Source organism: Lissotriton helveticus, chromosome 5_1 (assembly GCF_964261635.1).
Source record: "Lissotriton helveticus chromosome 5_1, aLisHel1.1, whole genome shotgun sequence".
NCBI classification, from domain to species: Eukaryota; Metazoa; Chordata; class Amphibia; order Caudata; family Salamandridae; genus Lissotriton; species Lissotriton helveticus.
The window spans coordinates 1,349,072,075-1,349,085,043 of record NC_136065.1 but is presented as its reverse complement, the minus strand read 5'-3'; the positions used below and the strand labels follow the sequence as shown (position 1 = coordinate 1,349,085,043).

Sequence of the window (12,969 nt, the reverse complement as noted above, 5' to 3'; positions counted from 1 at the left end):
GTCTGAGTGTTGTGGATCGGTGCTCAGATCCGTACCAGGCTTTCCATTACGGCCTGGTAAGGAATATGCAAAGTGTGCATGACTATTTGGTCGGCCGTTTACGGCTGGCCAAGCAGTCATGCAAACTTAGTGTGCATAGTCCACTCCTCCTACCACCCTGAACCACCAGCCTGCCCCGCCCTAACCCAGCCCGCACCAAACAAAAATAAAACGGTAATAACCTGGTTATTATAGTTTTATCTTACCCCTTTTTGCTGCTCTAAAAGCAGTGGGGCTATGCTCTTCTGCCTTAGCGGAGGAGCCACCACCGATTGCTGGTCAACCTGGGAAGGCTGCAACTGCCAGGGGCACATCCTTGGTGACCAATTGGCCCTTTGGGGGCCGCAACTGCTTTGCTGTAGGACCCATCTGCATTCAGTCAGTGGATGGTTGCAACTGTCAAAGATGCTGTGACTGCCATGCAAGAACCTGTTGTGCTGCATTCGTCTAGCAAATTCTATTCAGAAAGGAGACCATCGTGCACACCAAAGACCCAGGCTATGACCATGCTTCTCCAAAACCACTGCAAATTCAACAAGGAGGTTATGTGGGCCTCTACCTGCAATCAGAACACACTGCAACACATGCTAAAGATTTAAGCCTGAGTACTTGAGACTTTTCTGCTCACGTCAATAATGGGAACAAGAATGGGGCACTGATTGCACATCTGAACCTGTTGGGTCAACATAATTTATGCCTAACTCAAGCCTCTGCCATAGGGCCCTAGGGACTATAATTAATATTGTCACCCAGGTGGGAGAAAGTACTGTAGAGGGGGAGCAGCACCCACTGGATATCGTTATCAGAAGTACTATCCTGTATTCGCAAATCTAATTGCAATGTGTAATACTTAGTTCTATGATTGATTTAAAGTAGTTTCTTTTACCTAAAGATAAGCATAGGGCGGTATATTAGGTTATTGTGTCTGTTGGTAGGCTGTTCTGAGCTCCTGTTCCCTACACTACCTTCCTGAGAAGTTTGTGACTGCTCAACCTCGCTATGCTGAAAGTCAAGGACCAGTTTGCAGTGCCATAGCAGGACAGGTCCCAGGATACTAATGGCAAACAACCTTAACCACCATGGTTGAGCAAAGTAACCAGTCTGCCTTCTGGCCCCGCTGAACGGGTCTGAAAGCTTCTAACACAGGTTCCCAAAATCACCAGTGCCTTCCGCATCTCGGTGCTATTCCTAGGCTTAAATCCTGCTTGCATTTGCACGAGAATTGTTCGTTGTAGCTCACTCACAATACAACCTTGCTCCAGAAAATAAATAAAAACTTCCAGCGCTTTTAAGAAGGGTGCAGCACCCTACCCTTCTTAGTGCTGACCTGCAATTTTAAACAATTTACAGAGAAAAAAATCCGTAATCTGGGAAAAGAGTAACAATATGTGCTTGTGGCATACACGCCAAGCAAGAAGGGTGTGTAAAGAGCATGTTGACAGTGTACACACTCACCTTTCGTTCTGTGTTATATAAGATCGCCAATAGCCTTGTTAATTTTTCCGGATGCTCCTCCTTTGATCAAATATCCAATCTGTACTGCATTTCCTTAATACAATAAATAAAGGATTTTTGCTGCTGGAGAACGTGACTTCCAGATTCTACTGGCCGTGCATTCTAGACCTGAAGATGGGGAAGCGGCAGCATGGCGATGACGCCACTGAGGAGAAAAAGGTCCGGCACATGAAGAAGTGCGCTCAAAGTACCTCTGCCTCACTGGGTGTGCGCTTCTGTGGGATGCAGGTAAGGAACGCTCCATGGTACCTCCAGCTCCAGCTTCATTCTGCAACACCTAATTCAAGCAGACTTTACCATCAGCCTCTGCACGTTTTGTTGCTCTGCCGATGTCCTGGGTATGAATGCTGTGTCCCTTTGGGTGTGTTGGATGAGCTGTGATCATGCATGTTGCTTTATGATTTATGACTGCTCAGTGAATGGCTGCTCTGGCCATTGTCATCACTCACTAACTCCTCTGTAGCCCAGTCAGGATAGTATCCTGTGGATGGCCCTGAAATGTTGTCTTTTAAATATCCTGCTACAGATCCATGGTAGCAAAAATATCGACAAAGTACGCATGGGGTTTACCCTTCTTAAATCTATATCTATTTAGTTCGAAGACACATCTACATAGTGAAGAATTAATAACCTATACTTCTCAATACATACTTCAACAAAATTGTTGTTGCCAATATTTTTGCTACTCCTAATATTCTATTATACAATTATTTTCCCTGTCAAAATGAGTACAAAGATAGATCGAAGGGAGCTTAGATACCATATTCTCAGTTAAAATGTCCTATACATATGAACTAGGCCTTGTACAGTGATTGACCGTGGTGATGACATACCTCAGCCAGAAAATCTAGTCTAATACATTACAAGATCACTCAAGGGATCCAATGGATAGCTACAAATCGGAAATAGGTGCCTATAACCACAATTCAGTTTTTGCATGCCGACGACAAACCTCATTCTAAAAATTGTAGACGATGGACTTCAGTTTCACTTTTCCGATATCCACACGCGGGAGAGTGATAAACTGGGGAGCGAGGGGAAAGCAGGTTTTAGTAAACCGATGTGAAACTGCCTATCACGGTTAGAGACCCGGCTCCCAGGGACGGCGTTGTAAACGAGATACCAGGATTGACGTCGAGCTTTACAACGCTCCTTAATTGAAACTGCCGACTGAAAGGCTAAGCACATAAATATACTTCACACGTGTCCCTGAGGTTTCAGACCAAGGCATCTGATTCCTGAGCACTGAAACCTATTGATCGGCAGTGACAACAGCTCGGGCGCTTCCCAGATGAGAGATGCACTTTTTCATTTGTGTAAATATTGATCTGAATCTCGCTGGTACTCGAGGTAAACTACTGCGAAGATGCCTGCGTTGATATCACAGACTCTGGGTTACAGCGCCACCGTCTGTTCTTCCACTTGATCACCGCAAAGCGCTATTAAGGTGAAAGGGGATTTAAATAGCACGTCCGGGCTTGATTACTCCCTTTTCCACCGTTAATTCGCAAATAGTCAAACTCATCCAACATTCAGCGCAAATAGTCAAACTCATTTAACATTCAGCAATTCTACCCTATCTCGGAATTGCCACCAGTAGCCTTAAACGCTTCTAGACTGTGTTCCTCTCATATCACTTCTTCGAACTTTCATGGCACTCCGACTGCCCTCATCCCCCTCTCCTAAATGAAGGCATCCCTTAGGATTCAGTTTTGTGTTTTGCGCCCTCACATAATTTCAACTCTCTGGGTCACATTATTTCCTCTTTTGGTTTCTCCAATCATCTCAATCTTGACAATAGTCAAATGTTCTATTTCCCTGTAATGCCTCAACTCAACACACAAACCTTCAAATGTCTCAGGGCCATTAGATGCTGAATGGTTCTACCATCCATAATGTTCTACTAATAAAAACGTGGAATCATCTATTTTCCTCTGACACCTAACCCATCTTCTTCTCCCTAACTCCCCATATCTCTTCCCCTACGAACACCTTTGTTCTTTGCTTCTTCTAAGTCTCCTAAACACCTTGGTGTGCTATTTGACACAAAATGTCACTAACATGGCACCTCCACTGTATCTCTTGTACGGCTATCACCCGAGCAAAATACTAACTACTCAATATACTTGAAATACATCCCCATCTCCTGTTCCGAGTAACACACTAATCATGAGAAAGGCTGAGTATTGCAATGGCATAGTTGTGGCTATGCCGATATATGGCTCCTCTCTCCTACACAAGGACGTCATCAGCTTTTTAACCTGTGTGCTCCTCACTTTTCCCCCAAATCCGCCAATCTCCAACTTCAAGTCTGTTGACTTTCTGCCAATAGAAGGCCCAGCCCAGACCAACCTCCTTCCCCTGTGGTGTAAGTTGATTCTTAGTCTATCACCCCTGAACCTGTCTGACACTATTTGCGACTACTCACTTCGGGAGCTCTGCACTCTGCTAATCTTCACTCCTCAATCCCGCTACACACCCTGTGCACACTTTTATTAATGCCGCCATCATTTCCCACTTCATTAGAACGAATGTTCTTCTGCTTGAATTTAGGGCTTATTCATCCCTGCATGCCTTCAATGTCGTACTTAAGACATGCTTCTTCAGATGTGAGCCACACCTTTCCAAGCATGCCCAACTCCATTCCGTCTTCTCCTTTCCATATTCAATCCCACCCTCCCATTGCAAAAAATACTTTTCTTCCCATCACAACTTTCACCCATGCAACACCGCACCCATTTTAAAAACACTTTTTGTGGATGTTAAGCAAGCTATGTCATAAGGCGCGTTGTCATCTTCAAAAAATGTCTTTGGCAGTCCTGCTGTTAAGTGAGGTTTGATTAATGATAATCCAATTATCTGTAACACTGAAAGTAATTTAAGAATGTGAGATGACTCTGTCACCACATAAGACATCTAGTAACTTAATACTTTAAAGAAAAGGGGGCCTGTCCTAGGAGCTATCATTAGTACAACAGGTGGAGGGGCCCCACCCTCTGATGCAGAGGTGTGATGGACCAATTGTACCCAAGATATGGCTCTCTTATACTACCCAGTACAGAGGCAGGAGGCCACGTTTTGTGTAACTTGCAATACGGCTCATGGTACACCTGCTTCGTAACAGGTCTGCTCCAATGTTGCAGCTTGCTGACCATTCTGGAGAGCGCCCCTGAAAATAAGCCATACTACTATGTGACAGCTCACCAAGCGTTTTGGGAGAACACTTATGAAATGGTAAATATCAAGAGTTTATCAAGGAGTTTTAAAGCAAAACATTTCATACAAGGGGTTTTAAAGGAATTTGAACAAGAATAAAGTGGGTTATCCTGTACACAGGCAAATTAATTTTTCGAAATTATTCCTCCTTTGAACAGGCAGACTGCCAAATCAAATGCTACTTTGAGTGACAACCAGCAGAAATTCCGATGCTCTCCTTTCGATATAGTCATTTATAATTAACAATACAAGAATATTGTAGCCCCATGAGGTTTTACTGCTGGAAAAGTCGAGGTGATTTTAATTCACAATTTTTTTTCCCTTCTCACTCGTCTCCATGTTAGGATTTATGTTTGTCATCTTAAAAATAATTATACCATTTTCCCAACTCAAAGCGTTCCCTAAAAATGGTGGGTTCATTCTTGAAGTACAATCGATTAGATAACTACAACTGCTTACTGTAAACAAAAACAAAAAAGCTTGTTTTCTGGGTTGCACTTTTGATTATTATAGCTATGAACAGCAGGCGGTTCCTGCAATTGCTACAAAGCCGGGTCTTCCCATTATGAAATAGGACTTGGCATCATGAAGTGGCATATACTAGAATTAGCCCATCCACCCACAACAGAGTAAGGTGCACAAAGGACAGTCTTGTACTACTTTATCTTATCTCTTTGAACCTGTACTGCTTGTAGGGAGACTCGCCTTAATCTTCATAGCAGCATTCACCTCTTCATTCACAACATTGTTTGAGGTAAATATCTCTGTAAGCGTGGGAGGGGTACTAGGAGCAGTTTCCGGTATCGGAACAGGGGTTACAGCAGTAAGAGGCTGACCAGTGTACTTCTTTAAACTGGGTTTTATTTTTATGGTACGACGTGTTCTATACGTAAGTCTCTCCCTCGCAAACACTGAGTTATCCGTGTTGTTGGTCTTCTTGGTCTTTCTAGTGTCCCGGGTTACTGGTCTCCCTCCTGGATCGTCTCTCACCGCCGTGAGGTCTCAGGACTCCGGTCATGGAAAGAGAAGAAGGAGAGAGGGACGCCGTTAGCTACTACTGTCCTTATCGCGTTTGCCCAAAAGGAACCCGGTGTTTGTGCAGGGACACCCGTACTAACTAACGTGCTCTGAGGAGGGAGGATACGTGTGAGGTACAGGGGTACGGGAAACAGGGTAGCAGGTACGGGTAGCGGAAAGAGGGGGGGGAAAAGTTGTGGTCAGACGCGCACAGACTTAAGAATCTTTTACGCTAGCTACAGGGGAACCCTTCCCCAACCAGCCCGCCAAACGCCGGCGTACCTGGCTAAGCCATACTCCTCCCTCGGGAGTATGGCACGGCGGAGCGTGAAAACGTTGGCCTCCTGGCTTTCCTCCACAGTCGGTCCCTTCGGATTCTCTGTCCTCAGCTCGCGTCTCCGTTCTCCTCGCCTCGCCTGCGCCGGTCCTTCCTGTCCCGGTGTCGTCACACGCCGTGTAGAGGACTTCCCCCGTATTCATCCATCCGGGAGAGGAGACGTCATCAGGAGGCGGGGATTCCTCTTCGTTGCAATACGCCCACTTAAAGGAGCCCGAGGACGCTTCTTCGCTCTCCTCCTCCTGAAGCTCCCATGCATCCCTCGTTCTTCCAGTCTGTAGAGTAGAAGGGGAAATACCATCAGGTGTCCACCAGTCCTCCCGGCCACCCTTCCCGACCTTGTTACAATCTCCTTCTGAAGAAGGACTCCTGTTAAAAACTTTTGCCAAAATGTTCCTTCATACCTGGAGTTACATGCGCTGATGGCCAGCCAACTGACTCAAGTCACCCGTGTAACGGAAGAGATGTATTTTAATCTCCGTCCTTCAGGTATACCAAGATATACTTGAACTGTTAGGATAGGCAAGGATGGCTGTGACAAGATGAAAGCATGACTGGGTTAACCAAATTATTCCATAAAGGATTCACCTTTTAAATTCTAGGGCATGCCGTTAACAAATCAATGCATCATGGAAGTAGCACCACAAGTTATCTTCAATTAAACCAATTGGACTGACATATTTGATAACAACACCGACTTGGGAAAAGGAAGTATGTTAATGGCAAAACAGAACTCCAATTCAAGTAGCGGCACATTCTCACCTTAAGCATGATTTTCCTAAGGCGTCTTACACAACTGGATTTTACCTATTGTTTTCAGCTCTCGTAAAGTTACGCTCTTGGATGAGACAAGTCTGGGTCAAAAATTGTGCTGTAAAATAAGCAATCAGATCTGACAGAGCCTACAGAAGTCTTGAAGTGAGAGCAGCCAGGGTGTAGCCCACCTACAAAATTATAAATAGCCACGCTTGACCCCAACTCAACTCTAAATAAAGGTTTGACCGAATGAATTGAGAATTTAACTAATTGACCATCTATATAGTGAGGTGGCAGGCAGAATCGTTGCTGAGGATAATCTGAGATGTTTGGTAGATAATGTTGTATGGGTTTGGCATCTTTAACAAACAGTTAACACATATAAATATGAATTGTCAACATGTACATGGGACATTAACAACTGATATAATCTTCTTTTCCTGAAAGGTTTACCAGACAAACACTGGCAGCTACATCTGTAAGGACAAGTACTATGGAAGGAAGCTTTCGGCAGATGGCTTCAGACAAGCACTCTACCACTTCCTGCACAATGGTCAACATCTACGGACAGACCTTATCGAGTCCATCATCTTCCAACTGAAGTCACTCAAGTCAGTCATTGAGGGCCAAAGCTCCTACCGCTTCTACTCCAGCTCCTTGCTCATAATCTATGAGGGCCACGAACCAGCAGAGCATTCACCAGCCTCTGACAAGCACCCCCCAGACAATCCCGACTCTAGCTCTGGAAACATCTTCCCAAGAGTGGATGTTCGCATGATCGACTTCGCCCACACCACCTACAAGGGTTCCAGGAACAATCGCACCACCTATGAAGGGCCTGACCAAGGCTATATTTTTGGGTTGGAGAGTCTCGTCCAAATCCTTCAGGGAATCCAGGAAGGAGAATGAACAGTCCAAAGGTTGCAGGCTGTAGTTTTATGTGAAGCTTCCTGCAAGCCATTAAGCTTGGATTGCATGTGAATATTTTTCCTATGAAGATTTAAGGTTACAATGCCTTTGAAATTTCCACCTGCGTGCATATATCTCATGTACTTATGAAGGTATGTATGACTTTCTGATTCATAAAACGTGCCAGACACAAAATTAGGCTTATCTGGAAATGGGGCACTAAATGATAAGGCATAGGAATCCAACTGACCCTGCATAGGAATCGGTCGATCTTCCTCTAGTGTGGCACCTCTACACGATGTAATGGACAGACGGTTCATAAAACAATTAGACGCCTTAACAATATTTTATAAGGCAGATTTCGTCCTATTTAGTGTAAACGGTTCTTCAGAAAACCCAATGGCGACTTCGCAGATGTATGAGAAACAAATGCTTTTTCGGCAGCAATCCAGATGGGCATGAAAACGCTGGTGACTTATAAAGTTTTAGCAAGTTGCATCAAAAGCATTCATCCAAGCTCAGGAGACCGTGCCAAGGACATTCATCAACTGCAAGTGACCAAGCCAAGCAAACAACACTCTGATGCTGTCTGATCAATTTTCAAAGGTCAGCTTTTTAGGGCCCAGAATGCCGAGCTGTTAGAGGGTTGCAGTGCAGTAAAAAGCTATTTGCTGGCTGCCACAAGCACTTGTGTAGCTTACGAATCCAACATGTTATGGACACTTTCCACAGTGACGTTCTACAGCAGCCTAAAGTTGCTACTGGGATGTATTACTTTCACCCTGGCATGGGAGCCCCTCTTCCAGCAACAGTCTCCTTTCATACGATCCAGCTGGAAAGTCTAATCTGGATCACAAATCAATGTCTACTTAAACCTGCTCTTAACACAGAGCGTTGCTGTGCGGGGCCATTTTATTCCACAGCTACAACATTCTGCAATTCCGTACTGATGGAGACTTCTTCCCCCAAAGGTGAACAGAGGACATAAACTTATCGAATTTGCACAGTGCCTCACCGCTGTCCCCTTATCTTATTTGGACTGCACTGCCAATCCAGTTTCTTTATTACTCTTTAAAAAGTGCCTCTCTAATTCATTTAACGGGTCATACTTTTCAAGAGAGTTTACCCAGAATGACTAGTAAGCTGTTCAGCCGGAGAGGTGGGAAAGCGCAATTCAAAGTGTGTTCTCGTCATTGATAAGACTGCAGGACGGTCCAATCATGATAGATTGTGGAAAAGTAGTTAAGATATAAAACCAAATGAAATTCTGATGGTGAAATTGACTGTAATCTCGCACCTTACTCAGCATTCTGGGAAAAATGTCACCAATGTTTGCCGTGATTAATAGCTCGGAATGCATGATGAGAAAACGCGTGACATCCCTTAAGGGAACGGCTGTGCACCGTTCTTATAAGGTTCATATCCCACGTGAAAATGTTCTTTAAATAATGTAATAATGTATCCCTCAGTGCCATCTCGCTCTTAATACCCTAAATGTTTTGCACAAACCACATGTTTCTGCTGGTATTCCTTTTTACAGTCATTCGTGTTTCTCTGTACCATGAACTTTGCACTCGCTGCCAAGTTGAATGTTTACATTTATATCTGTATATATTGAATTCTGTTCTTAGTGATCTTAGTTATTCCTTTTTACAGTGATAAATATGTTCAATATGTTCTGAGAAGGACGTGTTTCAACGTGCTATTGGTACTTTTGGAGGTACAACAGTGCACTTTGTAGCACACTTATGATAGTTTTGGGGTGAGAAAGTGCTTCCGTTTCATAGACTACCTTCGATTTAATGGGGGAAAACGAGTTTAATGGCAAATAAAATGATCACTCTTCTGCCAGCTGCTGCCTGTTTTAAATGTTGTTTGTTAATCTTTTTTTAGATCACGTCCAGCTTTTGACATGTTTCACTTGTATGCAGTCCTAACTAAATTGCCCTTTATTTCTCCGCTGATTCAATCAACCTTAATAAAGGCGGTAGACAAGCCTTAATAAAGGCTTCATAGACTCACGTGAGTGAGGTGAGAAGTAGTGTGTGGTTGTGTGGTATGGACAGGTGGAATGTACGTGCATGTGGGGTTGTAATGAGGAACGTGGAGTGAAATGGTAGACAGTGGAGTTGTATTGTGTGTGTGTTCAAACTGATGCTAGTTGCTAATGTCAGTTATTATCATGGTTAGTTCTGGTCTCCTGTCACTTCCTTTCATGTATGACACTGGCCACTGGAATTATGCGGCATGGGAGGCCCAAATAATGTGGCTGGGTTGACTACATTATGCAGCAACAAAAGGTAAATTATGCGGCATAATGTGGCGCTTTTTGGGATAGAATTACTCAATTATTCTGTCAGGTTAACACTGTCTGTTCAAATGTTTCACCTCGTCAGTATCAATTTAACACCACATACAGCAATAAGCAACAGAGAGCTGACCAGTCAACATATGTGAACGACATGCCACTGTGCAACAACACGCGTCACAGTGTTTTTTAGTAACTTTTGCTTGAGGCAGAATTTGTTTTGGGGTGCTAAAATCTGTAGATTATGCAGTAGATGATGGATAATGTGGCAAGTTCAAATTATGCAGAAATCCCAGCAGCAAAAAAAAAATCAAAAAACTCCAGTGGCCCTGTGTATGTTAATAAATCATAGGAATTTTAGTTCTTAATTTGAATTTACCAAACATTGGCGATGGTCAGTAGATGTTGCTATAGAAAAGCAGCAGCAGCAGAAAACCACCAAAGGCATCAACCAAACAGATTCAAAAAATGATTTGGGCCCAAGGGTTCAGCTAAAACATTTTTTGTGTGGTGTTGGTGGAATCGAGTGGGTGGTCAATGGCTGAATCAGTGTTTAAGTGGTTACTCATTGGTGAGGAAGACTGTGGCCTGGGGCACCCAGACTTCAACACCAGCAGCTGCCTTGTCACCAGAAAGTGCACAGATCGCCAGTTGGCATCAGCATGCGGGGATCAACCCATTTTGAGTGTATTAAATCAGCACACCACAGCCATATTCTATGGAGTGGTATAAAGGCTAAACATGTGTAAATTATTGCAGGCTAACTGTGCTTGGTGGACCTGTTGGATTGCACACTGATCTTTTTGAATTGTTGCTATCTCTTTTCTTAGTTTGAGTTCCGTAAGCTGAGCTCGTTTGTGGTCTTGATGGTATTGCACACATCGCAAGACTTTGCCAATTTGGATTTTATCCCTAGCATGTTAATTCAGTATCACAAATCTTGTTGAGAGTCCAGCTACAACACAACAATACTGAGTGTCTCTGCAGTGCAACCATATTTAGGTTCACTTTTTGAATCTGTTGTGTTTAACAGTGATGAATGTTGTTGTGTTCATTTATGTTTACCTATTGCTTATATATTTATTCATTCATGCATTAGTGATTCATTAATTTCTAGGCACGGTAAGTGCACAGTTGCTAACCTGTTTCTTGCTAATTCCAGTAGAGCCATCACATTAGTGAGAGATGAAATTAGTCATTTTTTTAGGCATATGTGGAGGGTTCTGAAAGAGGAAGATTACTTGGCTCAAAGAAATCTCCCATCATTTAAACACTGTTTTGGACCTAGGGGTCCAAACGAAATTAAACCGATAAGGGCCTGAAAGCTGTAAGACACTGGCATGTGTTTATGTAGGGGGTCCATAAGATGGAAAAAGGGTATGGAAGACGGAATAATACAGTGTTAAAAAATTTAAAAAAATCTCAAACGGCAAAGAACAAAATGAATACATTGGTCATTGTGTTGTGGTGAAAACAATAGCAGCCATATGGGACTTTGAGAACATTACATACGATCAGATGATAAAAGAGTAGATTTTAATAAAGAGAAAATGTTAAAGAAACTTCAAGAAAGCGTGTGACTTTGAGAACATTACATAAGATCAGATGATGTGTGAGTATATTTTGATAAAGAAAAAAGATTTTCTTTTAAACTCAAGAAAGCTTGTGGCTGGCATTGACATCATTCTGTAGGCCACCATAAATATTGTCAGCAGCATAGAACAAATGGAAAGATATATACAGAAAATAAAGTATAGATCAAGCAGGAACGGCCCGTGCTGGGCGTTATACTGGGGCGGTGACGTCAGGCAGGGGAGGGTCAGGGTGGGGGGTTGTAAAATGCGGGATATGGACCATTAAAGGTAAGTACCGATAAAAATAAATAAAACGAATTTCGTTGCCCACGCTGCATCACATTTAGCGATGCAGCGTGAGCAACGAAATTAGTTTTATTTATTTTTATTGGTACTTACCTTTAATGGTCCATATCCCGCATTTTACAACCCCCCACCCTGACCCTCCCCTGCCTGACGTCACCGTCCCAGTATAATGCCCAGCACGGGCCATGCCTGAAATCAAGTACGGATGTAAATGTAATGTAAAGTAAAAGATATTAATAGAGCGCACTGCAAGCCAATCGGGCATCCTGGCGCTAAAGATGGACAAACAATAATAAACAACTATGACCTAAAACAGCTAAATGTTAAATTCTGGGTAATAGCCAGATTTTTATTTGTTTATGAAAAGGCAGAAGATCGTTCATCTGTCGCAGCTCCAGTGGTAGCTTATCCCAAAGTCTTGCAGCAGCAGCACTGAAAGCTTGTCCCCCCAGCTTAGCTCTTCTAGTCAGGGGTACTTTCACCCAGTTAGCTGAAGACCGAAGGCAGCGAGGGGGGACATACCAGCAGAATTTATTCTGCAATGGTATAGGACCCAATCCATGCAATGCCTTAAACACATCGCAGAGAGATTAAAATGAATCACCTGCACTATAGGAAGCCAGTGCAACTCCGCGAGGGCCTGAGAAGAGGAAGATTGACGGAAGCATGTCAAAGCCAGCTTAGCTGCCATATTCTGAATTCTCTGCAGTCTCCCAGTTAAAAACTTGGGAAACTCTAACAATAGAGAATTACAGTAATCTAACCTGCTTAACATCATGCTCCTAACTACCAAGGAGCGTGTTTGAGCAGGAAGCAGAGGAAGAATTTTCCTCAGGACCCTAATGTTATTTCTCTGTAGAGTGCAGTGCCAAGAATAATCACGCATTGGTAAAGCCAAAGGGTCTTACCAATGCAAGAGCTATTGGCTTTGCCAATGTATTTGAGCCATGGTGTACACCAACGTGGGCACTGTTCAGCATGGCTAAAGTTGA

At 43.4% G+C, this 12,969-nt stretch overlaps 1 protein-coding gene across 3 annotated transcripts in view; it reads left to right on the top strand.

The window, feature by feature from the left end:
* IP6K3 (inositol hexakisphosphate kinase 3) overlaps positions 1 to 9,658 on the top strand; it is a 121,298-nt gene extending 111,640 nt beyond the window's left edge. For all 3 annotated transcript variants that reach the window (XM_078644243.1, XM_078644241.1, XM_078644242.1), the window contains 2 exons: positions 1,607 to 1,782; positions 7,328 to 9,658. In XM_078644243.1, the coding sequence (XP_078500369.1) occupies positions 1,607 to 1,782; positions 7,328 to 7,789 (638 nt within the window). In that variant the 3' untranslated portion in view covers positions 7,790 to 9,658. The remainder of the gene's footprint in view (positions 1 to 1,606; positions 1,783 to 7,327) is intronic.
* The last annotated feature ends 3,311 nt before the right edge of the window (positions 9,659 to 12,969 follow it).